The sequence below is a fragment of the Etheostoma cragini genome, chromosome 8, assembly GCF_013103735.1.
Source record: "Etheostoma cragini isolate CJK2018 chromosome 8, CSU_Ecrag_1.0, whole genome shotgun sequence".
NCBI classification, from domain to species: domain Eukaryota; kingdom Metazoa; phylum Chordata; class Actinopteri; order Perciformes; family Percidae; genus Etheostoma; species Etheostoma cragini.
Genome location: NC_048414.1, coordinates 27,675,182 through 27,702,610, shown reverse-complemented (window position 1 = coordinate 27,702,610; position 27,429 = coordinate 27,675,182). Strand labels below are relative to the sequence as shown.

General features: G+C 40.8%; 1 protein-coding gene across 4 annotated transcripts in view; it reads right to left on the bottom strand.

Moving 5' to 3' along the window:
* LOC117949699 (cytosolic carboxypeptidase 4) overlaps positions 1-27,429 on the bottom strand; it is an 85,444-nt gene that overhangs the window by 21,674 nt on the left and 36,341 nt on the right. For all 4 annotated transcript variants that reach the window (XM_034880208.1, XM_034880209.1, XM_034880210.1 and 1 more), the window contains exons 11-20: positions 23,497-23,613; positions 19,253-19,427; positions 18,262-18,352; positions 16,602-16,868; positions 10,929-11,012; positions 10,728-10,808; positions 10,452-10,600; positions 7,147-7,234; positions 6,604-6,736; positions 4,572-4,725 (exon numbers count right to left, since the gene is read on the bottom strand). In XM_034880208.1, the coding sequence (XP_034736099.1) occupies positions 4,572-4,725; positions 6,604-6,736; positions 7,147-7,234; positions 10,452-10,600; positions 10,728-10,808; positions 10,929-11,012; positions 16,602-16,868; positions 18,262-18,352; positions 19,253-19,427; positions 23,497-23,613 (1,339 nt within the window). The remainder of the gene's footprint in view (positions 1-4,571; positions 4,726-6,603; positions 6,737-7,146; positions 7,235-10,451; positions 10,601-10,727; positions 10,809-10,928; positions 11,013-16,601; positions 16,869-18,261; positions 18,353-19,252; positions 19,428-23,496; positions 23,614-27,429) is intronic.

The window sequence follows — 27,429 nt, the reverse complement described above, 5'->3', positions numbered from 1 at the left end:
TAACCGCGAAGACACAAAGGCATGAATGATAAGCTCCAAATCATTTCTTGAAACTATATTTCTAAGTTTTGAGATTTTGTGGTTATGAAGTCTTTTGAACGCCTTGTTTTGTCACACCTCGGATCCCTTACCAACCCAGTCCTGGAACCCTGCAGTTTGCTGACAGAGCGGACAGGTCTGTAGACACTGCACATCCATAGTAAGCATTTATTTATTTTCATTTATATAGATAATATTGATTTTTCTAGGGTGTTTTTAATTGTTTCTGTGCTATATTGTTTAAGCTGTGAACGTTGCATGTAATCTCATACTACAGTGTACTCTGGAATGACAAAGAAATCTTGAGACGATGGCTTTTCACTTCATCCTCCGGCACCTGGACTCCTCAGGAAGCTGTGCCAGGAGCCTGTTGGTGGATCTCAGCTCAACCCTCCCATCTCTGCTGCAGGACAACATTAGTCCCAGCTGCACATGCCTGACTCCACCTGGAGGTAGATCAGACTTTTCTTATCTGACTAGAAGGAGCGTGTGATGCTGGGAAAACTCAGACTCTCTGATTATCAAGGCTGTGTCCTGTCCCTTCTGCGCTTCTGTTAGGTGTTTCCATTCATTTTTGCACTGAATCACACAACATTTAAGCTAACATTTGCGTATCGCGCCTTCTAACAACAAATGATCAATATTGCATTAATGATAGTGCTTATGTGCCGCTGTGAGACAACGCTCTTTTTTGAGACATGTCTCATTGTTTGAGCGCCTTCCATTTGCTCCGGAGGACGTCCCACGGCTTGTCATAACCTTTGAAGCCCATTTGCTTTGCAAGCTCCTGATAAATTATGGCATTTCTTAGATTTTTCTATCTTAAATAGCTGTTATATTTTTCTCGTAAATCAAATTTAGAAAGTCTCTCGTCTCCTCGTCCGTCCACTTCCATTAATCTTTGTTGACACCCGGCATGTTTTCAAACAGAACGGAAATAGTGGGGGAAATGAACTAAAACTTCTTTGTTTTGTGGCAGGTTGCAACCATAAAATGACCTGAAACTTAATCGCAATTCATTATTTATTCAGCAAATAACGTTTCCATCAGCGTCTCATAAGACGCATATCGATCAAGATGAAATCCGATGAGACCAAATGTGTCTATATTCATGAAGTTCAATCAAATTTTACTCTTTCGGTAAGGCATTTTTCAGTCAATATCACTTAATTCAGACAAAAACATGTGGATGGAAACAGCTTCAGAGTGGAAAGTCACATGTTTAGGTGTTAAGGTTAATTGACTTGTTCAAGTGAACCTCAGCTGCACCTTGTCACCAGTCCAGCAAGCTCCTGAGGTTTGTAGACGACACCACTCTTTTGGCTGAGGAAGGGGATTAATCTGACTACAGGTGGGTCATTGTGCGTGGGTCATTTAGTCCATCCTCACCTGCTCCATCAACATGGTAGGGCTGCTGGCACTGCTGAGGACCCTCCAGGACCTGTATGTTTCTAGGTTCCTAAGGAAGGCCGGAAAGATTGTGGCCAATCCCTTCTACCCCTGATACCAACATCATTGACGCACTCCGATTTGGCAGGAGGCTGCGGTTTTTTAAGGACCAAAACCTCAAGCAGTTTTGTCCCGAAGTCTTGTACTTGTGTTCTCGTAAAGTTATACACATGACACGTTGCAATAAATAACTGTGTGCACAGTAGCAGCAGGATGTGGTTCTAAATACTAACATTTTAAATACATGTGTCCAGAGGTTTCATTGTGTGATCGTCTTGTGACATGTCAACATCTACTGTTGCACACAAGGATGTACAACTTCTTCAGTAGAAATCTTTCCTGCAGCAGTGTGAATGGGATCTGGCTAGTGTGTGTCTGTGCTGTGAGACTGTGAGCCAGTCTGTGTGAACATTTGGACAAGATAGAGCTTATCAATCACATGACCTATCAGGACAGACCCTACCAGCACATCTTCTGATGACTGAAAGAACAGGAAGGTGTGCCCTACCTGTGTGGCACAAGCCAGAGATGACAGTAGAGCAGTCAGATGAAGATCCAGCAACAACAGAGCTTAGGAGGTACGGGGGGGTTATCCCCACCTGAAGGTATATTAAAAGTGAATTATGAATCACACTGACAAAGTTTGGATTGTGTGTTCTGTGCCCTAATGGGGACAGTGGACAGACTGTCCTACACCTTTAACTTATATACGGTTGGACAGAAGAGTAAGTGTGCGTCTGTGAGTGTGTGCATGTGGTAATGGTTGACACAACACAACCTTAACACAACCAAATAAATGATGCATTACCAGTCAAATAGTGCTATCACACTGTCTCATTTATACTCTGTACTCAGCTTCACTCTGCACTGCACAACATACAGGCGAGGACACATATTGTGCTATTGTCACTATTTTCTCACACTGATTACTTATCGGTGCTTTCAGCTCGTCAATTCACTCAAATATATACTTAGTCTTAGTTGGCACTGGCTGCATCTTCCAGTGGATTTTTGACTTGTCACAGAAGAACAAGCAGAAAAAGACAGATAAAGATGGGGACAGATAGAGGGAGAGACAGAAACTAGAGAAATGAAAGAAAGAGTTGGAGCTTAAAGTGTGACAGAGAAGCTATCCTCGTCCGGCTCCATCTACCTGGAGGCTATGCCGGTTCTGCTAAATGAGATTATGTTTGATAATTAACGGCTTTCACAGATGAGCTGTGATTGCACTGGAAGCCTTTTTAATTAGAGACTAGAGGAGTGAGGCAGGATGAGGGCTGCTTTGACTAATCCTTCCCCTCTGAAGAAAAGCCAGAATGTCTAAGAACAATGCCAAAACAAAGAGCAGAACTACATTTAGGCATCTTCACGATGATTATTTTAACACACTGGTGAAACAAATGGCTACATGTGCCATTAAACTATACCCAATGCTCAAAATAGGACCTGGTTAGCATACATAGCACATACAGGAAGAAGACTCTACCTGATTGGCTGTTGCTCAAGCAACAACTTTGTCCTCAACTTTGGGTTCTTTGTCCAACAAAGACACATTCCCATACTCACACATACACAAACGTTTCCCCCCAGGAGTAAAACAGTCCAGCATCCGAGGGAGCCTCTGTGCTCCGTCAGTCACAAGCTAAGTTTCCATCCACTTGTCAATCAAATTGACTGAAGTTCAGTGAAAAATCTTGTGTGAATAAAGCTGGTCAAAGACTGTTTCCATCCAACGTCTTTAAAGCAAATAAAAACCTGTGCGTAATGACGTCACATGTTGTTTTGTGATCAAATTGGTAGATCAAATTGATTTTGATCTACCAATTTTTGATCACTAATTTTCGCACTGAATCCCACAACATTCAAGCTGACATTTGCGGATTGCGCCATCTCTCAACAAATGATTAATATTGCATAAGATGTCATAGTGCTTCTGTGCCGCTATGAGACAGCTCTCTTATTAAGACATGTCTCGCTGTTTGAGCGCCTTCCATTGACTCCAGACGACGTCCCACGGCGTGTCATAACCTTTGTAGCCCATTTCCATTGCAAGTTCATGATAAATTGTGGCATTTCTTCGATCTAAAATAGTTATATTTTGCTCGTAAATTAAATTCAGAAAGTCTCTCGTCTCCTCGTCCGTCCACTTCCACCTGCCCCCCATGTGTGCAAACAGAGCGGAAATGTTGGGCAGAAATGAACTAAAACTTCTTCTTCTTCGTTTTGTGCCAGGTTCCAACCATAAAACGACCTGAAACTTAATCGCAATTCATTATTTATTTGGCAAATAACATTTCTAGCAGCGCTTATCGAGCTTCGGAGTGGAAAGTCACATTTTTAAGGTGTTAAGGTTAATTGCCTTGTTCAAGTGAACATCAGCTGCCCTCACACGGAGAGATCTCCTCCCTGGTGCACCTGAAGGCAACCGGCAACCTTTGTGATGTGCTGGAGATCAACAGTAACACCTTCAGTGACGATGGGATTGGGCGACCTGAACAAATCAATGTAGAGTGCAAATTGGGCTACGAGGAAGACAAACACTGAGGGATGGAAGTTGAATTGCTTGTGGCAGAACACCCAGCTGGGTCATGAATGATGAACCCATCGTCTTGTACAAATTCTGTCTGTGTAGTTGGAAACACCAGTGTTTACTGGAGGTACCGGCCAGTGCATTTTATAGTTAACCATTCCAACTAGATTGTTCCATATTAAAATGCATCAGTATCGATAGGGAAGTCAAGCAGTTCTTTTCAATTCCTGAAGCGCTGACTGTGTTGGAGCATTTGGGGGAAATGACAAGATGAAATGGCATAATTTTTATGCACAAATGCCCATTGTGTGATAGAAGCTACAGTATAATAGTATGCTAATGTTGATGAATGATGAATCTCACATGGTTTTCTCTTAAACAAATTATTTCTTCATATTTCCAACTGCTAAGGATCACTGGCTTTCAATTAAGCCGTGAAAAACAAACAAAGCATGGGATATCTGTCTCTGTCGGGAGGGCTGTCTGTTTGTCTGCTCAAACAAACACACACACACACACACACACAAATACAGACACACGCAGCGTTACTCACGGAGCTGGTGCATGTCTCTCCAGCCCCTGCTGGCAGGACAGGCTGTGATGGTGACTACTGGACACCAATTTCCAGCCAAAGTGCCACAAAGATTCTGCTGCTGGAAAAACACCTTGGCAGGGTCCACGGATTTCTGCAGCCCCCTCAGATGAGCCTGACAGACACAAGTGTGTAAGCCAACATATTTAATTTGTTTTCATACATTAACCATTTGTGGCAACTAAAGCATCATTCAGGCGTTCATGGTTCTGTCTTAAAAACTAAAGAGATTTGGTGGGGAAGGTCTTTTCGGGCATTTCAAGCTGACAATGAAAAGCACATAGGAAAATAGGACTCAATAAACATTAAAAAAAGTCAACATTGACATGAAGAATGACGTGAGATAAGTCACTAGTGATGTGTAAATAAAGCGTCAAGAAGCATACTCTTTATTTCCTGAGTCACTAGATGGCGCTCTCTGTTTAAAAAAAGAGTTGGTAACATGCCGAGTTGTCGTTCTTTGAGCCTTCTAGTGGGCTCAGAAGATAAAGAGCGTGGTTCTTTATCAAGTTTTATGAAGCTTCCGTTGAACTTCCCTACCATTCATACATCACCTCTTGTCAGCAAGGAGTTTGTAGGTCTTAACCCTCTTGTTAACCTCGGGTCAAATTTGACAAAAGAACGATGAAAAAAGTGACAAATGTAGAAAAAAACTACAAAAACACAGGAAAGAAAAACACTATTATTTTTTAAATGCAAAAAAAGGGAGTAAAAAAATGGGAAAAGTGGCATAAAAACATCAATAACATTGGAAAAAGCAACAAAAATATTGTTAAAAAATTGACAAAAACATAATTAAAAAAACATCAAAAATGTGACAGAAAAAATAGGAATAAAATTGACAAAAATGTTCAGAAAATTGGAGATAAATAACAACAAAATGTTGAAATTTCTACCCGGAATTAAAACACAAAGTTGCAGGTCAAAGGGAAGACAACACGAGGGTTAATACTGCGTCAACGAGAGTTTGGAAAAGTATTTTGGCTTAGACTAATTTAAGGCGCTGCAGCATTGCAGCTGTGGTTATTGTTTTATACATTTGTATATATCTGTGGCAGCCCACTCACTCTGACATCTCTCCATTAGTGCATGTATAGATCGTGAGCATGTGTGTGTGTGTGTTGTTCAGGACTGTGTGTGATTACTAACAAAGTGTGGACACAGAGTGGGAATTGTAATTTCCCCATTGGGGATCAATAAACAGATTAAAATTAAAATAAAATTAAAATTCACTTACATTGCAATATTTTTGTACTATGGCCCCCTATTTCTACTTTTACTTTTATATAATGCCTTTTTACATTCATTCAGTACTTTTTGCACATTGTCTGTTGCTTGATTGATGATTTCTTTTTTACTTTACTGCTGCTGTAACAAGGGATTTCCCCATTGTGGGATGACTAAAGTTTTATCTAATCTTATGTAATGTAATCTTATCTAATCTAAACGGTAAGATTGAATAACATGGGCGCTGAAATTAATATACGGTAGCACCGCATCACGCCGGATGGCGGCCATTCACAGCACCTCCAAGCTCGTTGTGGTTTGGCAATGAAACAGTCATGCTGGCTGGATGCCAAATTCTTGTTTAACCCTTGTTTTGTCCTTCCGGGTTAAAAACAGACAAATTTGACATTTTTGTCCCTTTTTCTTTTTCTTCACTAACACCACCTGACAAGTTGTACAGTACTTTTTGGAATTCTTGATCAAAAAACATCCTTTATATTGAATTATACCTAATATTTGAGTTTGAAAAGCAGAAGTTATGAATTATTTTGATAAGATCAGAGGAACAACAGATGAGTTTAGTCAGGAATGAAAGTGATCAATTGTATTTGCAAAGAGCGTTGTAAGGAATGTGAGTGAAGCTTGTGAGGCATTCTCTTTATTGTCTGAGCCACTATTTGGCGCTCTCTGTTCACAAATGGTCAAAAGCACAAGGAGTTGTCATTTCTTAATGGATGGATGGATGGATGGATGGAGGGATGTGTACCTTCAGAGCAGAGTATGTGTGGGGATAATGGTAGGCCATGTAGCAGACGTCCTCATTGTGTTTGAAGGTGATGGTGAAGGTTAGAGTATAAAATGTTGTTCTCTTTCTGCCCCGAGCTGGACAAAAGTGGTTTCTGGAGGATAAAATAGAGAGAGAGTAACATCCTATACGCTGTGTTACATGTAGATAAAAGATCCTTCTCAAGTAGTGGATGTAAGGTCTTCAGCACTGAGCATTCACTGGACTGTTCTGCTCTCCACACATCACTTTCTTATGTGTTTGAACCGCTGTATCATAGGATATATCATTGAGTTATGATTAATTCATCAAGTCATTCAGGCTCTGTATTCTGAAGAAGAGACAGCTTTCAGAAACATGACACAATAACAGTGATTTCTAGAAAATCATATATTTCCCAGGTCTGAGCGCCCTCTGTGGTCTGATGATGTCATAATCTGCTGCATGTGATTGGACTGTGAGCAAGTACAGTTACTGGGTCTGCTACTAAAGGAAGAACACACTAAATCTGCTTTTCATTCATACCTGAAGTAACAAATTTCAGTCCCGGTCCTGAGCCAGTGGGGTCTACCTTCCAGAGCTTCCCTTACCGAGTACAGCACTGGCTGCATTCCTGCAAAACAAAACAACACACACACACACACACACACACAATTAAAGCTGGTGGCTTCGAACGCTGTGGACTGTGCTGGCTGTGACTGTCTCTATAATATTATTCATGCTTTATAATAACAGGTTATTGTCTGATTTAAGACTACATGGTCCATAAAGGAGTGTATGTATTTATTACTTCTATATTTATTTCCTAGAGAAGTACATTGCACTGACCAATGTCACATAGCAAAGTACTGCACAGAAGAGCATCAGCCCGTCCCCAGATAGACTTTAATACAAATTTATAAACACTATTGAAATACTACATAAAACATAAGAAAACACAAACAATAAAATGACCATTAAAAAATAGAGCAACAGATCCCCCTCTTTCAAAATGGCTTCCACTTCACACTTCTGCATCGACTTGCCTAAAGTTGTTTTATATTCATTATGATATTATAGGTTACTGTTATAAATCCTTGTACTCCAAAATACAGAAGGCCCCCAGAGTACTTAAAATCGGTGTACTACTGACTGACCTTTCACTTGTACTTCATTTAGGAAAACATTGTATGCTTCTAATACATTTACCTGACAGAAATAGATGTTACTTGTTACGGTGTTGATTCACAATTACAATATGATGCATGATTACCATGCTATCCATGCAGCATTAGGGGCCTGTTTTGACATTGAAAGCACCCGCTGCATGCCATCTCATCCAGGTAAAGACATGCTGGAGTCAGCCTGCACTGAAGAACCGCCCCACTGCTGCACAGAGCTGTTCCTTTGGTTATTCAAGGTTTATTAATATTGAATGTGTTGCATGTCCACATTGCACCAAATTCAACACTGCAGGCCACTGGGTCTGCAGAAATCAACCCGCCAGGTGTGAATTACATCGGATGAACTGTTCTCCAGATTTATAAAGTAAAAACACACAGATGCAGGCAGGCAGGCAGGCAGGCAGGCAGGCAGGCAGGCAGGCAGGCAGGCAGGCAGGCAGGCAGGCAGGCAGGCAGACAGGCAGACAGGCAGGCAGACAGGCAGGCAGACAGGCAGGCAGACAGGCAGGCAGACACAGACAGGCCAACATTCTGATTATATATTATCAAAAGAGGAAAGTTGAAAATGCTGCTCGTGATCAAGTAAATGCACAATGACTTCATAAAATCAAATCATAACATTCATGAAGCTAAGTATTAAATTTGCAAACGTATTGTTTTCTCAAGTGTACAAGAGAGGACAGAAGGTGTGATGTGTCTCGTCGTCCAGCTGTTCTGATTGTTGCCGAGTTGTTTGGTTCCAAATGGACTCCCGTTTCCACTGGAAGGTCTTGAAAGTGTTGGTTGTATCACAGCTGGATTCCAGACGTAAGACATGTGGTTCACAGGGTAATAGTTACATCATTCAGAAAAGGCTAAAACAATTATTTTGCTGTGAACACAGTGTAACTTCCTTATTTGTTTGCATTGTGTGTAATTAATAGTCAGGTGACAGCTGCGACGTCCTCCCTCTCCCCTCACTATTTCTCCTCTTTATGGACACAAGCTATGATGAGTGGGGCAAATAAAATAAATGAATCCAATAAAGACAAGGTTTTTTCTTCCAGTTCATTTCTTTAGTTCCTGATGGGTCATCATTGCAAAGTAGTCTTGCATTGACTGAGTCCTGTGTCACTGTAGTCCTCCACATATTCCCGACTGGCAGAAACTCCATGAAGAATGGTGAGCAAAACTCTCCACTTGAGAAACCATGTTTTTTTTTGTTTTTTTTTATTCGAGGTTTTAGCCCGGGTGCTGAAAGAGGTAAATAGCCACTGTTCTTGTTGAACTGAAAGCATCAAATCTCCAGGGGTGAACATAGAGAGTTGGATGCCTTTGTAGCCTGTCAGCACATTCCAATCTGTCAGAAGAAAAGCCATTTTCTGTACAATGAGATACAGACTGCTTTGGAAGAGCCACACTTTCTTCTACTCATTCAGTTCTTTCTGAGATGAGAGCAATTTCCAGAAATGCGTTAAAAAGAGCTATTTTCCGGTACAAAGGCCAGTGTACGAATCAGTGTGTGGTAAGTGTGTATGAAAGAACTGAGATTGCTACTGGAGATCCTGAGTGTCTTTTGCAATTCTTTTGTCTGTGTGTGTGTGTGTATTTAGCTGTAGTGGATGATCTATTTTGGATGGATCCACTGAGGAGGAGAGAGAAAACACAGCGAGAGGAATGCTACTTTAGCCACCAAATTGTGTGTGTGTGTGTGTGTGTGTGTGTGTGTGTGTGTGTGTAGTTTGATTGATTTATGGCTTGACGCAGAGCCTTTGTGAGTATCCTACGCCGTAGTTGGGATTTATGCTTGCGCGCTGATCTGTCTACGTCAGTCTAGCGTATCTCTTAAAAAAATAGCAGATACGTAGTTTGAGTGAGTGGGGAGTGTGTGGCGTGTGAAAGAGTGAGTGGGAGAGTGGTGCTTCAGAGCAAGTAGGGAATCAAAAAGGGGGAAATCATAAGACAAAAATGCAATGTTCCCAAGCCCCAGCCAAACGGACCAATCACAGTTGTCCGCATAGCGCATAGTTAAATTTCTGGGGAGGTGCACGTCAGGCTACAGCCTAGGGTCAGTATTTGAGCGTACACATGAATTTACCCATGGCACAGATTTAATCGATAAATGAAGCTTGAGACAGAATGGGCATAAGGACATAAATTACAAGTAAATGTAGGTCATTTTCCCCCACCCCTAAAATGAGCTCCTGGTTGACTGTAAACTAGCCGGTCCTCCTGTAGTCTCGATTTTTTTCCCACAAAAAGAGCTGCTTTTCTTTTTACATTTTTCTTTTTCACATCAGCTCAGTTTGAAATTTGACTTTGGTGTGAAAATGGAGCAAGTCCAACATGTTTTTGCTCATCTGATAGATGCTTAAAAGAATGCGTAGGCCCTTTTAGGAACCCATACCATGACAAAAAAAAAGGCCATGAGGCAAGTAAGATCCTGTATAAGCTCGCCAGATGTGCTATGGGAAGTAATCGCCAAATGAAGCTTCGTGAACAATTTTCTTTATTATCTGAGCCCACGAGATGGCGCTTTTGGTTTAAAGAAAAAGGCTCAAGGAACCCTGAGGCAACTCAATATGCTTTCATTTCTTTGATGAACAGAGAGCCCCCTCTCTCTCTCTCTCACACACACACACACACACACACACACACACACACACACACACACACAAAACCTCTCACCATAGTTGAACTGGCTGTTGCTCTTCTCACAGTTGATGACATTAAAACGGTAGGGGACGTCTGCCACCATGTTACTGACTTCAAAGTAGAACCACTGGGCATGCTGGTTACAGTTAGCATCTGCATTCAATATCAGGTCATATTCATATCTACACAAGAGAAGAGAAGAAGAAAAAAACTGCTTCTGTGTGTTGGCTTAACTAAGTTAATGGTGGTAGTGTGTGTGTGTGTGTGTGTGTGTGTGTGTGTGTGTGTGTGTGTGTCTCCATACCTTACCTTCGGACCTGAATAGCCTTCCTTAGGTTCCCACACTCAAACTTTGAGAAAAACCTCAAGGAATCAGACGGACACTGGAGACTGACAGACAAAGATAGACATATCATTTCCTTTCGGTAAGTGAAGGATATTAAATGTTTACAATCTAAATCCACACCTGTTAAAATCCTAGCTTAATACAGGTTTGTGTTGATTACCTACCTGCTGTCTTCCAGGTCAAACACTACCTGGTTGATGATGTCATCAGCATTCACGAAACGCCGGACATCTTCAAACACTTTCTGCCTGATAAAGACAAGCACATACAGCCAGAAACATATTAACAACCCTTCAAACCTGCTTCAAAAACCTGTGTGTGGCATTTACAGAGATTACTTTTGTTCCAGAAATTTCAGTTCACTTCAGTAACTTTCTAACCACATTCCACCAACAACCAACCCCACCACTGTGAAACTAGAGGCCTAACAAGGCCCTATCTTGAAGCCCGATGCAAGTGTCTTTGCTATTTTATGACTGACGTGGTTGTTGATTTCCCGTCCAGCGCCCACGTCATTGAAATAACAAATGCACCTGTGCCCATCTTTGAGCCCATGGGCGTGCTGGTCTTACAGGGAGGTGTGTTCAGGTGCATTCTGGGCACATTGCTATCTTACGGCAGCAGAAAGTGCTAGCACCATTGGCCATACACACACACACACACACACACAAATTGGTGGCTAAAGGAGCATTCCTCTCGCTGTGTTTTCTCTCTCCTCCACAGTGGGTCTATCCAAAAATAGACCATCCAGTACAGCTAAATACACACACACACAGACAAAAGAATTGCAAAAGACACTCAGTACCTGTCTAAAGTCAGTAACACAGCTTTTCATTGTTATTTTAGCAGCACATTAGTAAAATATCCCTAGGGTTATGCACAGCATACGCACATTATTGTTGTTGAAGACACACAGGGAAGCACAGCAGCATAAACACATGCAAAAGATTAAAAATAAAAATACGACGGTTAAGATCCTCCACCGTAATAGTAATGTGCCAAGGTCCAAACGCACGTGGCTGTTAAAGGGAATGGGAGATGACAGTGTGATTGGTTTATTGCATGTTATGCCCAAAACAACCTAGAATTAATGGATCATTGAAATAGGGCCCTAAATCCTATGGTGGCTATCAGTGGCTGCAACATTTAGCTTACACACAGTAAAAGGAAAAGATCAAAGGAAAATATTAGTTATCACTTCGGTCAAGACACATTCCAAAAATATTAAAGCCATAGCAAAGGACATACATATATACACACACAATAGGCTTTGGTGCATTAATTTGGCTGAAAACTAGCATGTAAAAAAGAAAAACAAGTTTGTAAGAAGGAAATGGAAAAAAGTCAAGAAAACCTAAGCATGGGTCATCTTAGGCCTTTGGAAAACAAGACAAATGCTGTTATAAATGCTGTTCCTTCCTATTTCCTGTTATTGCCTTCTATGTTGATTTCCTCCAACAAATTTATGACCAAATACACAGCATTAACTAACCTCTTTAAATGCATTTAATAAGACCAAAGTAGTCCCAGAGCGGACAAGCAGAGTGGACATTCTGATTTGAAATAAGACTTGAAAGGTCCCTGGCATTAGGCCTAATCTTATGCTACACCCAAGACAATTTACTCACAAAGCAGCCCGAACAAAAACAGCATTGACATTAGTTCTGTTAAGGGACTATAAACTCAAAAGCTTTCTTTTTTTGTATGTGCGCGCCAACAGAATTAGATTAAGTTCACAGGGAAATTGCATCTTTAACATTTTTAAATGTCAGCGTCCGTTGGCCTCTTCAGAGTGATGAGAAAATGTCTCGGGGGAGCGCCATTAAAATGTGCCGTACGTGCATAAGCACTTCTGCATAAACAAACTAAACCATAACAACGTAGGTGCAGAATTACATTCGACATAACTCACATACACACACAGCTCAAATAAAACAGACGCACTTAAAGTTGAAATAAATAAATAAAAATACACAAAGTCAATAAAAGGTGAAGTCAATGCGCTGGCTTTCAGCATTCACATTTGCAGTGAAAATAGATATTGAATTACTGGATGATTTGACCAAGAGGAAGTAGATAGATAATAAACAAGAGGGACCCAAGGACAGCGCCTTTAGGAACACCGGTGGTGAGACAAGATGGGTGTGATTTGAAGGGTCTGAGTTGGATGAACTGAGTGCGGCCAGGATCTAGGAATGAATGGTTTCATCTAAGACACAGTCATTGGAAACTGGAAAAAAAAGGCAGGCACTTTCAAAAAAAATACCTGCTAGCTGATTGGTTGAACCATCTGTCAATGGTTTGGTTAACTTCTGTACACATTACTGGAATCCCGACAAGATGGATTTTAGTGATATATGCACAGTATATCGTGAGAATCCAGTTGCAGAGCAGCTTGGTTCTAAGGTAAGGGGTTTAATAGCAAGGAAAACATTTACAAACAAAATGAGACCTGGAAAAAGCAGGCAACAGGGTGTCCTAAAATAGAAGTCCAAACACAACTAGAAATGACAGCAACAAGGAACACAGAGACCAAAACAGGGTAGACTAACACACGCAATCCACACTGAAAAAAGAACAATGATCTGACACAAGACAAGGGCAACACAACGACTAAATACACCTGGTAACGAGGCAACACAAGGGCTGAAAAAGGTGACAGACATCAGACAATCAAAAGGGCGGGAAAACCAAAAGACAGGAAGTAAAACAAGACAAGACAGAAAACCAGACTACCAAAATAAAACAGGGAACAGAAACATACACAACTATAAAACAGCTTATGTTCAGTCAAAGAATAAGTCTGATAACTCTATATTTTCATTTTTTAGCATATCTGACCAACACTGCCAAACCAACACTGCCTGTATCTACTTACAAGTATTCTGTGTCTGCGTATCAAAGCCTAACATATATTCTGCCTAAGATCACAAGGGTTTTCTTGGAAAAAAGGAAAAACGTAAACCAGAACACTACCAAAATCTTGTCCTATTGCCTACACATTCTGCATTCATTTGCAAATATGTTTTCAGAGATTACTGAAAGGGTGGAAAAGCCTCTTGAACAACATTGAAAGGTCTGTGTGTACTCAGAATGACAGATTCTGATGAATCCAGCGTGAAGCGCTCTCTGAGAGAGCTGAGGTAATGTTGACCTACTGGTACTTGAGAACTGAAATATAAAACCTGAAGTTGACTCTGATGCCAGAAAAACAATGGCACTCTCTATCAGCAGCAATCAGCATAGAAATGAAGAGGGCTGCATTGAAATGCAAGGCACACAAACACGTCTCTCTGCTCACAGCTCTGTCTCTTCTCCTGTGTGTCATCAGCCCATTTAATCTGTGTTACACACCTACACAAAGGACAAAGTCTTTTGTTTGCCTCATGTATAATTACTGCATCATACATACATGATATATGTGGGCTAACAGTCCAAACAGATAGTGCCTCTAAACATGTCTCAGAACAATCTATTATTTATAGATCCAATTGACCTTTACTATTCCATGAATGTCAGAGAGCTATAAGGCTCCCAGTGCTGCCATGCATGGTTACATGAAGACAGATACCACGTCAAAGAGACACACAGGGAGTGAAAAAAGAAATGTAAAGGACAAAAGATCTGGAAGACACAAAGAAAAAAGAGGGAAAGAAATTGACTCACAGAGAGCAATTTGAAGTAGAAGCAGCGTCAGAATAAAACTATCATGGCTGTCACATCTGTTGGATATGGGGAGATGGTGTAATAAAAGAACAGATTGGGAAATAATGGAATGTGACAGGGAGACTGAGAAAGACTGCAGGAGTGTGGGAAGAGAGTAATGAGTGGGAGAAAAATACAAAAAAAACACAGGTGGTTGTATAAGAAACAGAGCAGGAGAGCTAAAGGAGAAGAACGTAGAACGTGGGGGGAGAGATCAAATGGAGGGATCACGGGGAAACTGATCCTTAGGAGCTTAGGAGAAGCCCATTGCCGGTAACAATGTTCCTGATGGGCGTTGACTCCGTCTGTGGCACACTGTGAGCGACCCAAAAACCAAACCACTGCAGGCCAAGGACATGTGAAATATGTCCCTGTCCAGGTAGGTTACATCCAGTATACAGTAATTGACGTGCTCTCTGTTTGTACTAACTACCGGGCATGGGAGGAGTATTGGAATATTTTGCTCAAGTAAAAGTTAAAGCATAATCAAGGCAGCCAGAGATATAAATACACTATATATTTGACAGTAACTACAAACACACACATTAAAGAGGACTGCGCAGGTTTTACCCACCACATAGAACACACACATTTCTAGGTTACACAAGGTTGTCGACTTCCTCTTCTAGAGAGTGAGATACACCCATCAGTAGTCCAATCAGTTTGTTGAACGACATGCTGTAAGCCTTGGGCACCAGGAATTCCTCCACAGTATGCTCTATATTCCATTTACCTGCTCATTTATTCTCAATGCTTAGTATAACCAGTAGTGAGAGACAATTATTTGGCTGATAATCTGGCCGATTAATGCCATTTTGATTTCATCATCATCGGCCGATGCCTGCAATCACAAGGCAGCACTCAACCTTGTGTCAATTCTGTCCCCCCAATGGCCAGACGTCAGCGTCACGATAGCAAGCCGTCAACCACCTAACCTAGCTACAGGGCTCGGGAAATTACTGCATGTGCGTCAGCAGCCCCCACTCCCACTTCCGTCTAGCAAAACATTAATCAGACTTGTTATTTGGGATGGTTGTGGGACGGCAGGCAGGTGTACCTGTAAAGCCTTTTAGGGGTCGTCCACACACAAATAAAAATATTTCTTAGTAGTAGAACTAGTACAAAAAAAACGCCTTTGTTACAGTTCCGATTTGTGACTTCCACAAACCTAAGACCACTGTCTGATTGGTAGGTTGCACAGATCATTGTTGATTATGTTTATTTGCAGCTTCATGCTCAATGGCAGCAGCGATCAGTTCCCACCATTTTCCATCCATCTCGGGTGACGGCATAAGTTTCATTGTCTCTCTCCCCAGCATTGTTTTGGATTGCCAATTCCTTCTGCAGTCCCTGTCCCCAGTCAGCCCATGAGGGGGGTGTCTCAGACCATCTGATAAATATGCACATGCTTCACAAAAATATAAGCTAAAAACAATGATACAGGCCATTTTAAAGCCATTCTGACACAATTTGATTCAGTTGCAATTTAACCATGTGTTGTCTTCCTGAAAATCAACACTTTTGTTGACACTTTTTATCGATGTTTTTAACTTTTTCTTATGTTTTTGTCAATTTTTTTTAACACTTTTGATGCTTTATTTTCAATGTTTGTCACTTTCTTTGACGTTTTCAACACTACATAAAACTGACTTATTAAGTTTAGTTTCACATTTATTTTTTGAATTTATGGTCAATAAACCTCATTTATAGGAAATGTTTAAGATAGAAAAGCAGAAATTAGGAATTATTTAGGCTAAAATTAAAGGAATGTATGTTGATGGATAATCACAGACTGGAATATGTAAACTTTTACTCAACACTATTTCATAACCACTTCAGTTTTTCTAATTTAAAACATTTAATAAGACACCCCAAAATTAATGAAAGTGGATTTGTACTTACCAAAGACCATTGTGTTAAATCAATCATGTTATTTTGGGAGGGTTATTGGGGTTATTTTAGGAAAACTGGTCAATTTGACCCGAAGACAACATGAGGGTTAATATTGGCTCACCATGGAAAATAATTTTGTAAGCATAGGTAGTAATACAATGGGAGGATTATGATTTGCAATTGTTTCCCAGTCAGTTTCATGCATCTGATTGCTTTATGCTGTAATAACCGTGGAGTACCTCTGTATGTTGGGTTTGCGAGGGGCCATGGGTTCATGTCCCAGCGGTGGGAGGTGTCCCCAGAAATCAGGGAAAGCCAGGATGCTGAACCCAGGAATGGATGTGGTTTTGGCGGCTGCAGCGCGGTACAGCCTGGGGTCATGGTGGGGGATACAGGCTCCATGTCTCTCCAATAACCTGTCTATCATGGTACGATGATGGGATTCTTCTGCATCCACCTCCTCATCATCCTGCTCACCCCCTCTCGGACCTGGGGGGGCTTCTCCCCTAGGAGGAGAAAATGATCATGAGTTCAGATGGCTAGGGGTGGAATTCAAAAGCAAAAGAAACATTTGAAGAATGTAAGATGACCTCCCTGCATCATATACATGGGGGTCATCACCTAACATCAGAAACAAGCAATGGTCAGTATGATGGACTCAGTGTGACATCACTGCTGGAACCCAGAGTGAGGGAGGATCAAGACAGGCTGCTGTGTTTCTTGTGAGAGATAAGCACTCTACACTACCTGTTTACTTACCGGTTGACTTCAAAAATTCCATTGCACTCCATTAAAGACAGAATACCAGCGGATTTGGGTGGGTGATTTAATGCAAGATCTACATTGCGCATTATCAGCAATCACTTATCTAGTCTCCCAAAGGCACATACTGTTCCCTAATCTGACATAAGTTTAAAAAAACTAACATTGGAGATCCCTTTTGCAATTATGTAAGCACATAATGGAATCTTGAAACTGCTGCCCTGGTTAAAAAAAACAATGCAACTTATCTAAGCTGGAAATCTTTCTATAATGGAGTGCAATGGATATTTCTAAAAGACCCCAAACTTTTGACTGGTAGTGAATAGCACGGCGTATATCAGGCTGATCAATAGGTAGTGATGGCCAAATTAAGCATCATATCCAGAAAGGAAGCCAGTGCACACACAGATCACCTCTGCAAATGCTGTACACCACTAATGTAAACTGTGTATGGGTATGCTGGTCTTACAGATGGGTGTGTTCAGGTGCATTCTTGGCGTATTGCTATCTTGCGGCAGCAGAAAGTGCCAGTTAAGACTTGCTGTTAAAGGGATTGGTAGAGGACACTTGGGTTGGTTGATTGCATGTTACGCCCAAAACACACCTATGAATTAATGAAGACACTGAGTACAACCCTTTTGAACAATGCGCATGGTGCACAGACCCTTTTTTTTGTGCCGTGCACTGCATGCCGCACGCTTAGAATAGAGCCCTTAAAATTACTACAAAGAGTTGTGCATGCCTTTGAGTCTGGGTCTGAGGTGCACAGGGGCCCATTCTTTCATATTTCATCCATGTATTAAATCCTTAAAATGGTTGAGAATAAAACATTTCAATGATAGTGGAAGCCAGGTGTTCTGTTCCAAAGAAATCTCTGTAATAGAACACCTCATGCTCATCAGAAACCAAAGAAAGGTCTCTTGGCTTTATCCCTACTAGGCTGCACAGCATGAATTATGTTGCTGTGTATAGTACATAAGGATAATGTGAAGATGATGCTGCCACTGCTTTTTTTCTAACTGAGATTAGTGTCATCAAACTCTTTCAGATTCCTAATTTCTGTCCTTTCATCCTTATCAAAGATTTACAAATGCCCTGTTTAACCATCCATGCAAAGGGAATGGAGTTTCAGCGTACCTGGCCTCTCTAACCATGGTCCTGAAGCGGGGGCTGGTGCTGAGGATGCTGCTGTGACTGTGGAAGTCCCGGGCCTCTAACTGGCTAACAGCTGGGTAGAGACAGACAAGAAAATTGCATCTGAATTTTCACTTTTTAAGAAAATAGACACAGGAAAAACAATAATAAGGAAAGGAATGAAAACAAGGGCCATGGCTTTGCTTATTTGTATGCAGTGTTTCCTGAATAAGTAGTATTATCTGAAATAAATATACGTTTCAGGCTTGGGTGATGGGTGATATTTTTATACAGTTCATTTGTGGTCACTCGAGGTCGCCAAGGGGGCCGCTGCTTGGCTCTGAATCTGATTTTCAAATAATCAAACCTTTATGAAAGAATCCTTCCTTTTACATTAACAATGGCTCCAACAACTCTAAAATTGACACCAAGTCTACAGTTCCCCTCAGATTGTCAGACAGTTTTTGCTAGGGGTAGACGATTCAAAAATGTCACAATTCGATTCGATATTCAATTTTTAGGCTCACGATTTGATTCAAGATTGATTTTTGATTCAAAACGATTCACAGATTCACAATCAATTCATGAATTTGAATGAAATTGTCACACCACTAGTTTTTCCATCTGTTGGCTCATTCTTTTGGTTTTTCACCAACTCCTCTCTTATCAACCAAAGATAAACTCTCTGTACTCAGAGCGAACAACGGACAGACAGTTAAAGACTAGCTGGTGGACATGAAGGAGTATTCGGCAGCTACAGAGACAAAGGTTTCCCAGAAGATACTAAAAACAGCTGAAAGAGGGAGATTATTGGACTGACATTCATCAGGTGGACAGAGGCACTAAGAATCCTAATGAATGTGGAAATAAGCTTCTGTTTTCCATCACAACCTCTCAGGTGATCATACTGTATGTGTTGTGTTCCCAAAACATCTATGAATGCATCTTTCAAGACAGTTTTGTCTCAGTTTGAATAGGTGTCTCTGTCTCTGACCTGCTGTGTGTCCCTTTGCTTCTGTCTCAGAGTCACTGGGGGCAGTACTCCTCCTCCTGTCCCGCCTGGAGCGGTGGAAAGGGAAACTGTTGAGCCGCCCGGCTTCCTCATCTGAAGAAGAAGACGATGATGATGCTGTTGAACTCTCGTCTGGCTCGGAGCTCAAATCCAGCTCCTGTGAGACACAAATTGGTTTACAGTTATGTGAGATGTCACATATTATAGATATTATAGATATTACACCAGAGGGTAATATCTGATGCAACCCACCTCTTCCCCTTTTCCACCTTGTTGTGTGTAACGTGGCATATGCTTCTATGTCATTGTTGCTGCTCTGTTCATATGGAGAATGTCTGTCTCCCCTGACCAGAGCCCTACAACCAAATCCAATTTGTAATTTATTCAATAAAATGTCTTAAAGCGTGTGGCCGGGTTTGGTGATGGGTAAAGCAGGCACAGATGTACTGAGGGGTTTATGCCTCGAACGCAGAGGTCCGGGGTTTGAATCCAACCTGTGGCGAGCTTCTTTAAAGTCTGCACTGTGACAAATTTAACGTAAAATTTAAAGTAACTTACTGGCAACAATTGTCCAGCAAGTTACTGTGAATTATTTTACAGTAAGAGTACCATACTTTCATTTACAGTATTTTATGTATTCGTTGTAAAATACAAAACAATTAAACACAACATGAGACAAAACACTGAAGTTTACTATTTACAGTACTATAGTGGCTATATTGAGATTCCTTTTACAGTAATGCTTAGACTACTGTGATTTCAACTGTAATACTTAGGCTACTCTGATTTTGTCATGTCGACAGGGTTGTAATGTAACCTTACAGCATTCTACTGTAAAGATCATATACAGTAGTGTTACTGTAAAATCTAAAGAAAATAACTGGATGTTTCACAGCCATTATTTACAGTGTGCATTGTTCTTGACTTAATGGACCTGACAGAAATGACGTTAAGGTATTATTAAGATATACCAACAGAAATATTTTTTTAATCTGATTCTGCAGATGTTTGAGGATCTGAAGTCAACGAGGCTGTGCTGTCATTTTGCCTTTTCCTACTCGTTATCTTTGCATTTTATTTCAGCCAGAGGACAATCATGTTTTGCACACGACAAAGACTTTCAGCAAATGGTGACGCAAGGTTTCATCCCAACGCATTAGGAGAGAAGCTAACATGTCTTCTCTGTGGGACATGTAATATCACCTAGGGTATTTTGTGAAGGATGTAATAATAATCTTCCTATGCTTTGTAATGCAGAGAAAATCTCAGGATAAAACACTTTTTAATCCTCATAACACATTCTGACATCATAGCAGTGTTCTTCCTATTAGTCAAATATGAGCACATTTATTACGAGTCAAGTCACATCGTCTCCTGAGTTTCACGACATGAAACATTATCATTGACTGAGATACTCATCCATTATCTCCCATCTGTCTCTGAAACGCTCTATTTCTGTCTTTCTTTTTCTCACACACACAGACACACACACACACACACACACACACACGATGGGAAATAACGCATGTGCACAGACTGTAGAGCACATGGCCCTCTGTGATGTCGCCCACAGCTTTCTGAATATTAAAGGTGCTCTAAGTGATGTTGGGTGACATTACTTCTTGTTGACGTTCAAAACTGAAGTTCTTTTTTCGTTTGGTGATCGGTGGACCACCACCGTCTGCGCGTCTTTTGGGCATTCTCCAACTTTTCTTGCACACAGCTTTAAAGTGTCATGTCCTCATATGTGAATTTTCTTATGCTAATTGGCAACAATTGGCCCGCGCTTCAAGTACGAAGACGTGGGATTCATCAACCCTACATACACAGCTAAGAACAATTCTGGTGGGTGCATTACACCCTAATATCTTATTATCTATATTACCTATAAATATAGAGTAGAATGTGACATCATATTAAAATACGTAATAATCAAAAGCACTGTGGCTCAAATTGTATTTAAGTACAGTTCTTGACTATACTTTGTCACATTTGACTACTGATAATTGTAATGGCATTAAAAATATAGTGCATACTCGCTGACTCTTTCTCCCTCACTTTCACTCGCTCTAAATCTTTCCCTCAGCAGCTGGTGGAGACCAAATGTAGAGCTAAAAAAAAGAGAATCGCAGACATTCATTCATCAGCTGGACACAAACACTACTCCTCCCGTTGCTCTGTGTGCTTGATGTGTATATAGAGAGCTCAGATAAGATATTATTTCCTATAATAATTTATGCAGCATTACATTATTAGAGTGGTAGGATATAACACATCATAATAGTTATAATTTAAACCTAATAAAGCAAGATGCAGCCCTGGTTAGTGCGGAATATTTGACAGAGAGGCTGTAATGATCAAACGTTTGTATCCAAAGGACAAGCGAGGAGACAAGACACCATCTCTCTCCTCTCTCTCTATAATTAGACATGTCTACCTCTGCTAATAGCCATGGGAGTCAGGCTGATCATGACCGTGTTTGAAATTAGCACACGCACCCACGCACAAGCACACAGTACCAGTCTCTCTCTCTTTCTCTCTTTCTCTCTCTCTCTCTCTGTCATTTCCTGTCTCTGTCCCTAATCTGTCATGTCCTCCTGCAGTAACAGCCGTGTAAGTCATGATGGTAATGTGCATATTTCATGCTGTGTCTCAACATTCCCTCCCTCTCCCGACGCTGGTTTTTATCTTACTGCTCACTATGATGTCACAATTCAACAAGTCCTCGGATCTAAGCATATAAATAATCATTGGCCATCAGTTTCATAACTGAAATCGGTTTGAGTGTTTTTGGATCTGACCCCTCTAATTTCAAAGACTGGTTCATTTGGGCAAAATAAACAGCTTGTGGTCATGATTAAAAGGAGAAAGGACATTAACTGAAGTCTCAAAGTCACACACCACCTCCATCTTTTCTTTATGTAAAGGACAATAATTACTTTAATGACCACAAGGTGGCAGGAAACACATGTTGAACTAAGACGAGACACTGAAGTAAATCATAATGGTACAGCAACTACTGTTATATGTGGTGTAGCACTGTATGAGATAGGTCTGTGCAAGAAAGAAATGCAAGAAAACCTGAAGCCTGACAAAATGGATTTACATGTGATGTGTGATACTGGGACTCCTGCGTGATCTCGAGATATCGCAAGACTCCAGCTGGCGTGCACGCTAACCATTCAGCAGTTTACATTAGCCAAGGGTCATTGCTCCTGCTCAGCAAAGAAACTCATGTAGTATATTTGTAGTTTCACCAAATATTGAAACCCATACATTTTTGCATAATTCCTCCCTGTGCTACATCCTAATAGGATTCATGTACATGTATTCTATCACTACATGTACTGTGTTGTAGATGTCATGTCAAAATTGCAATACTGTTAATTATCGAGAATAATGATCATGGAGTATAATATATTAATATTTGATATATATTGTATGTGATAATCCACAGTTACATTATTAGTATTTATATATAAAAAATAAAAAAAACATTCTTTTCATTTCCTTATGAATATTATTTTTCAGTACAATTATTAATTCTTCTGGTAATTCTGACAGATAATCTGAAAAACTTTATTATTAATATTATTATGCTTATGTATGCATTAATATATTATAATATAGAACGCGCACAGAGTGTCAGATACAGCATAATGAAAGCAGTACATACAATTTGAACAAACAATCAGCTGTACCTGTTACACAATAATCTTTATATTTTATATTATAATGTGATCCCAGACCAGCTGGAAAATTTTCAACTGCAGAATGAAGCTTCATGAAACTTCATGAAACTTCATGAAGCCCACCAGAGGGTGCTCTCCATTCCACAAAGGGTTGTCATTACTTGAACATTATTCTATAACCCTCATGTTGTCCTCGGGTCAAATTGACCCATTTTCCTATATCAGTGTTCTTTTTAATAAACCAAAATAACATGATTGATTCGCACAACGCTTTTTGGCAAGTACAAATCTCTACTTTAATTAATTTTGGGGTGTCTTATTCAATTTGATAGCATTCGAAAAAAATGTTTTTGAAATAGTAATTTTTAATCCCAAAAGTGTTAATTTTCCAATTTGACTGGAAGACAACACAAGGGTTAAACCAAGACCGCCATCTAGGGGCTCCAAAAATTAAGAAAATTAATGCATGAGCGCACGCAAACACACACACACACACACACACACACAAACAAACACACACACACACACGTGTACCTGGAAGTCATGTGAGAGTTCAGGACAGAGGCGGCTGTACTGGGGCAGCAGCTCTTTGGGTCTGTCTAATTCGGGACGAAGACGAAGTTTGTTCAGGTCTGTCTCCAAATCGTCATCCTGGACAGAGACACACACATGGACGTCAGAAAAGATAAAAGGGAAAACAAACACAGGACGTCACCCAGGAGATCGGAGTTGGCGTCCCATGTGAAACCAGATATCAACGTTGACATCAACCTTTTTTTAAAGTTACATAAGTCAACATTTTGTGTGTAAAGTCCCTTAAAAAACGCCAAAAATGTATTTTAACCCAAACCACAATTATTTCATGCAGTATTTTCAGCAATAGCGTGCCCTTGATGTAGTGTCATTATCCAGAGTCCAAGTAAAATATAACACCAATCTTCACATACATTTCAGTCTTTACAGAGAAATTCTATTCTTGCATTGTCAGAACTATTGTGTTATTGGTCAAGGTCCACATTTTACTTGGTGTGAAAGTATCTGATGTGTTTTTGAAGATATGTTCAACATAATCCCAAACAGAAGAGCTCACGGGTAACCATGGAGAATAAAGGGCTGATCTTGTTTCCCCCAGGGCCAAAATAGAAAAGGTACAATTACATGTTTGCTGTGAGCTGTGACAATAAAAGCATTTAGACAAAGAGTTTGTAGATACATCCAAGATGGTGGAACTGTAACTTCAACGCCGCACACAGCAACATCATGAAACCAAAGTCCGATACATAAAATTCATACAATCTGCCAGGGATCCTGTCATGTGAGCAACAGTATAATCGATGAGTCAAAAATGATTTTACAGAATCCAAATGGAACTTTTGACAAGTTGTATCTGTGGGCGTTGTGGGTGGCACTAAAAACCGCTGCTGGCATCGTTATTGTCAGTCCCCTGTTGAAAACAAAGGACATCTGTCTTTCCTGTCTACCACATGCTGCCACACTGGGACTGCTGCATTACTCAGTGACTGAGTCACAGTGTGCGATAGCAAATCATTGTCTTTAAATCATGTCTGCTTATTCAAAGGCAGACAAACTTGTACAGAGCTCCATGCACATGTGCATTTTACTCTATAAATATCCGGCACTCTGTCAAGTTCAGCTATTGTTGGGGCCCTCTGACTGTGCCCCCCACTCCCTGACATTTCGATTATATGACTCCAGAGTGAATAAAAGCACTCAAATTCCCAACAAAGGCACAAAAAAAGATTACAATCTGTTTTTGTTATTTTGGCATCTGGTATGATGGACGCCTTGCCAGGGAGGTGTTCCAGGCACGCCCAGCTGGCAAGAGGCCTTGGGGAAGACCCAGGACTAGGTGGAGGGATTATATCTCCAACCTGGCCTGGGAACGCCTCGGGATCCCCCAGTCGGAGCTGGTTAATGTGGCTCGGGAAATGGAAGTTTGGGGTTCCCCGCTGGAGCTGCAACCCAATACCGGATAAGGGGAAGAAGATAGAAGGATGGATGGTTTTTGTTTATAACGTGTTAGGCAATCACAAGAATCTTTGAACAACAGCGTGGTGCAGCAGCTGTGGGCAGCTTCCTGTGCTGGACTGAGGGCAAAACTTAGAAGATGTGATTATCATCACATTTAGAGTAGAGGGGAGGGTTCATGATAACTGAAGAAACTGATGAAGTTCCAATGACCCAGGGCTGTGCTCTGCTCATTTTTTCCCCTCAAACTTAAAAATCACTGTTGTCTTTCTTTTTAGGTTTTCGGTTCATTTTAGGAGTGTTAAAGTCTGCATAAGGAGGCAGGTTGGAGGGGGTGGATGGCAAACCCTAACCAACACAGGACTTTCACCCATGAGACCGGGATTCGTTTTTATTTTGTGTCTAAACCTAACCAAACAGCAACCGTTTCACGACATGTTTAAAACCGTGAACGCCATGTTTGTATGAGGATGGACAACGCTGCTGTGGGTTGTAATAGACGACTCGTATGGTCGTATTGGGAGTTGCTATTACCACAGGTGCCTTATCTTTCAATCAAACAGTTCAATTTGACCAAAATGTTGCAGGCATGTTCCACAACAGTCTTTTTTTTTACCTCTAACACATCATCTGTTTTTCCTTTCCTCCATTGTTCCATCCCTCTCTCTCGTGCCTCAGACTCCCTCATTCCTTGCTTATCTCTCCACTTTCAGCTCTGGCTGTCGCTGCCTCATCACATTCTGCTTTCTCATTTTAAATCCTCCTCCGTTCTCTTGGCTTTTTCATCTGCCATACCTCTTCTTTCATCCACTGCCCCAAAGCTCCTCTCCCTCCATTTTCCCCAAGACACTCTCTCCAGACTGGGCCCACCCACACTCTATTCTCCCTTTCATTAGCCTCATCTATCACACATCTATGTGTGCAGTGGCGTGAAGCAATTCGTTACATTGTGAGACCTGTTATCAAGCCATTCCTCCTGACTGCTCGGGTGGTTTTTCTGCTTACAGGCTCCAGGGGGGAGCAAGACGACCATCATTCCACTCAAAGTCATATAATCATTCCAATGATTCTGAAGCTATTCACTAAATTTAAGATTAAAAAAATCTGCCCCTTTAAATAAGGTCTTCATGGTAAATGTAAGGTAAAAAACGCCCCTTTAAATAAGGCCTTCACTGTAAATTTAAACTAAAAAAACTGCCCCTTTAAATAAGGTGTCCACTGTAAAGTTAAGCTAAAAAACTGCCCCTCAAAATAAGGCATTCACTGTAAATGAGGTCTTGACATCTGAAGTGTTTGCACTGTAATATGGGTGAAGAGGTTTTGTTCCACATTGAGAAACCAGCAACACTGACAGGCAGGCCAACATTACACCAGCAGTATTCCCCTCAGCTGAACACTGAGGTAGATGTGTAGGAGCTGCAGCTTGTTTGTCGGCAGTGACAGTGGAGCAGTGAAAATGTCAAGGGTTACTGGAATTTGCATGTGCACCAGATCCGATAAGGTGCAGTGTACAAGGCCCAGCCTAAACCATCCAGACCCGAGTGCCTGACTCACACCTGAGCTCCATTTAAGCATCGGTAAACCTGTATATTGACTGATCCTGGCCTTTGGCACCTGAGGTGTCTGTTTCTGCTGCTGCCGGTAGTTTGCAGTCAAATAATAATAATAATAATAATAATAATAATAATAATAATAATACATTTTAATGCACTTTACATTTAAGACAAACCTCAAAAACCTACAGGTAAGATCATAAAAGCAAGAGAAAAACATCAGTTTAAAATATACTGTATGTAGATTTTGTGTGAAAGGTTAAAACTCATAAAATCTGCTAAAAAGAAATGTTTTTAGTCCGTTTTTTTGTTGTAAAATCACTTTGTTTGATATACAGTTGGACAGTATTTACCAAGTTTTTACAAAGGGTGGGGGGTGGGGGGGGGGAATTATACAGCATAGTATCGCGATATTTTCAGTGGTAATACTTTATCAATACACAGTCGCCAAGTATGGATCTTTTGTTAAATATGTGTTGGTCAGTTTGTCCCATTTTGCAGCAATAACATTGAATGTTACAACGTATGTAGATGAGATGCCAATGATGGTTTCACCTGTACCCAAATTAGTTTGTAGACGGACACTCATACTCACACACAGGGAATGCAAACTGTTGAATTCATTTCTAATTGAGTTGTCTTTGGACAGAATAACAGCGCTGTATCATTTATAAAAGATAACAGCGAATGGCTGATGGAGGCCGCCACCAGTCTGCAAACATGACTGACATTTTGTCTAATCTCCTGAGAGCAGAGCAACACAATTAGCAAAATGGTAACGCATGTTAATTATATTCCACCAAACTAATTTCATTTATTCAGTATCAATTGGGAGCAGAGTGGCCCAATGCTTGGCACTGTGGCCTCACAGCAAGAAGGGACAGGGACTCTGGTCGGGCCTTTTAGTGTGGAGTTTGCTGCGTTG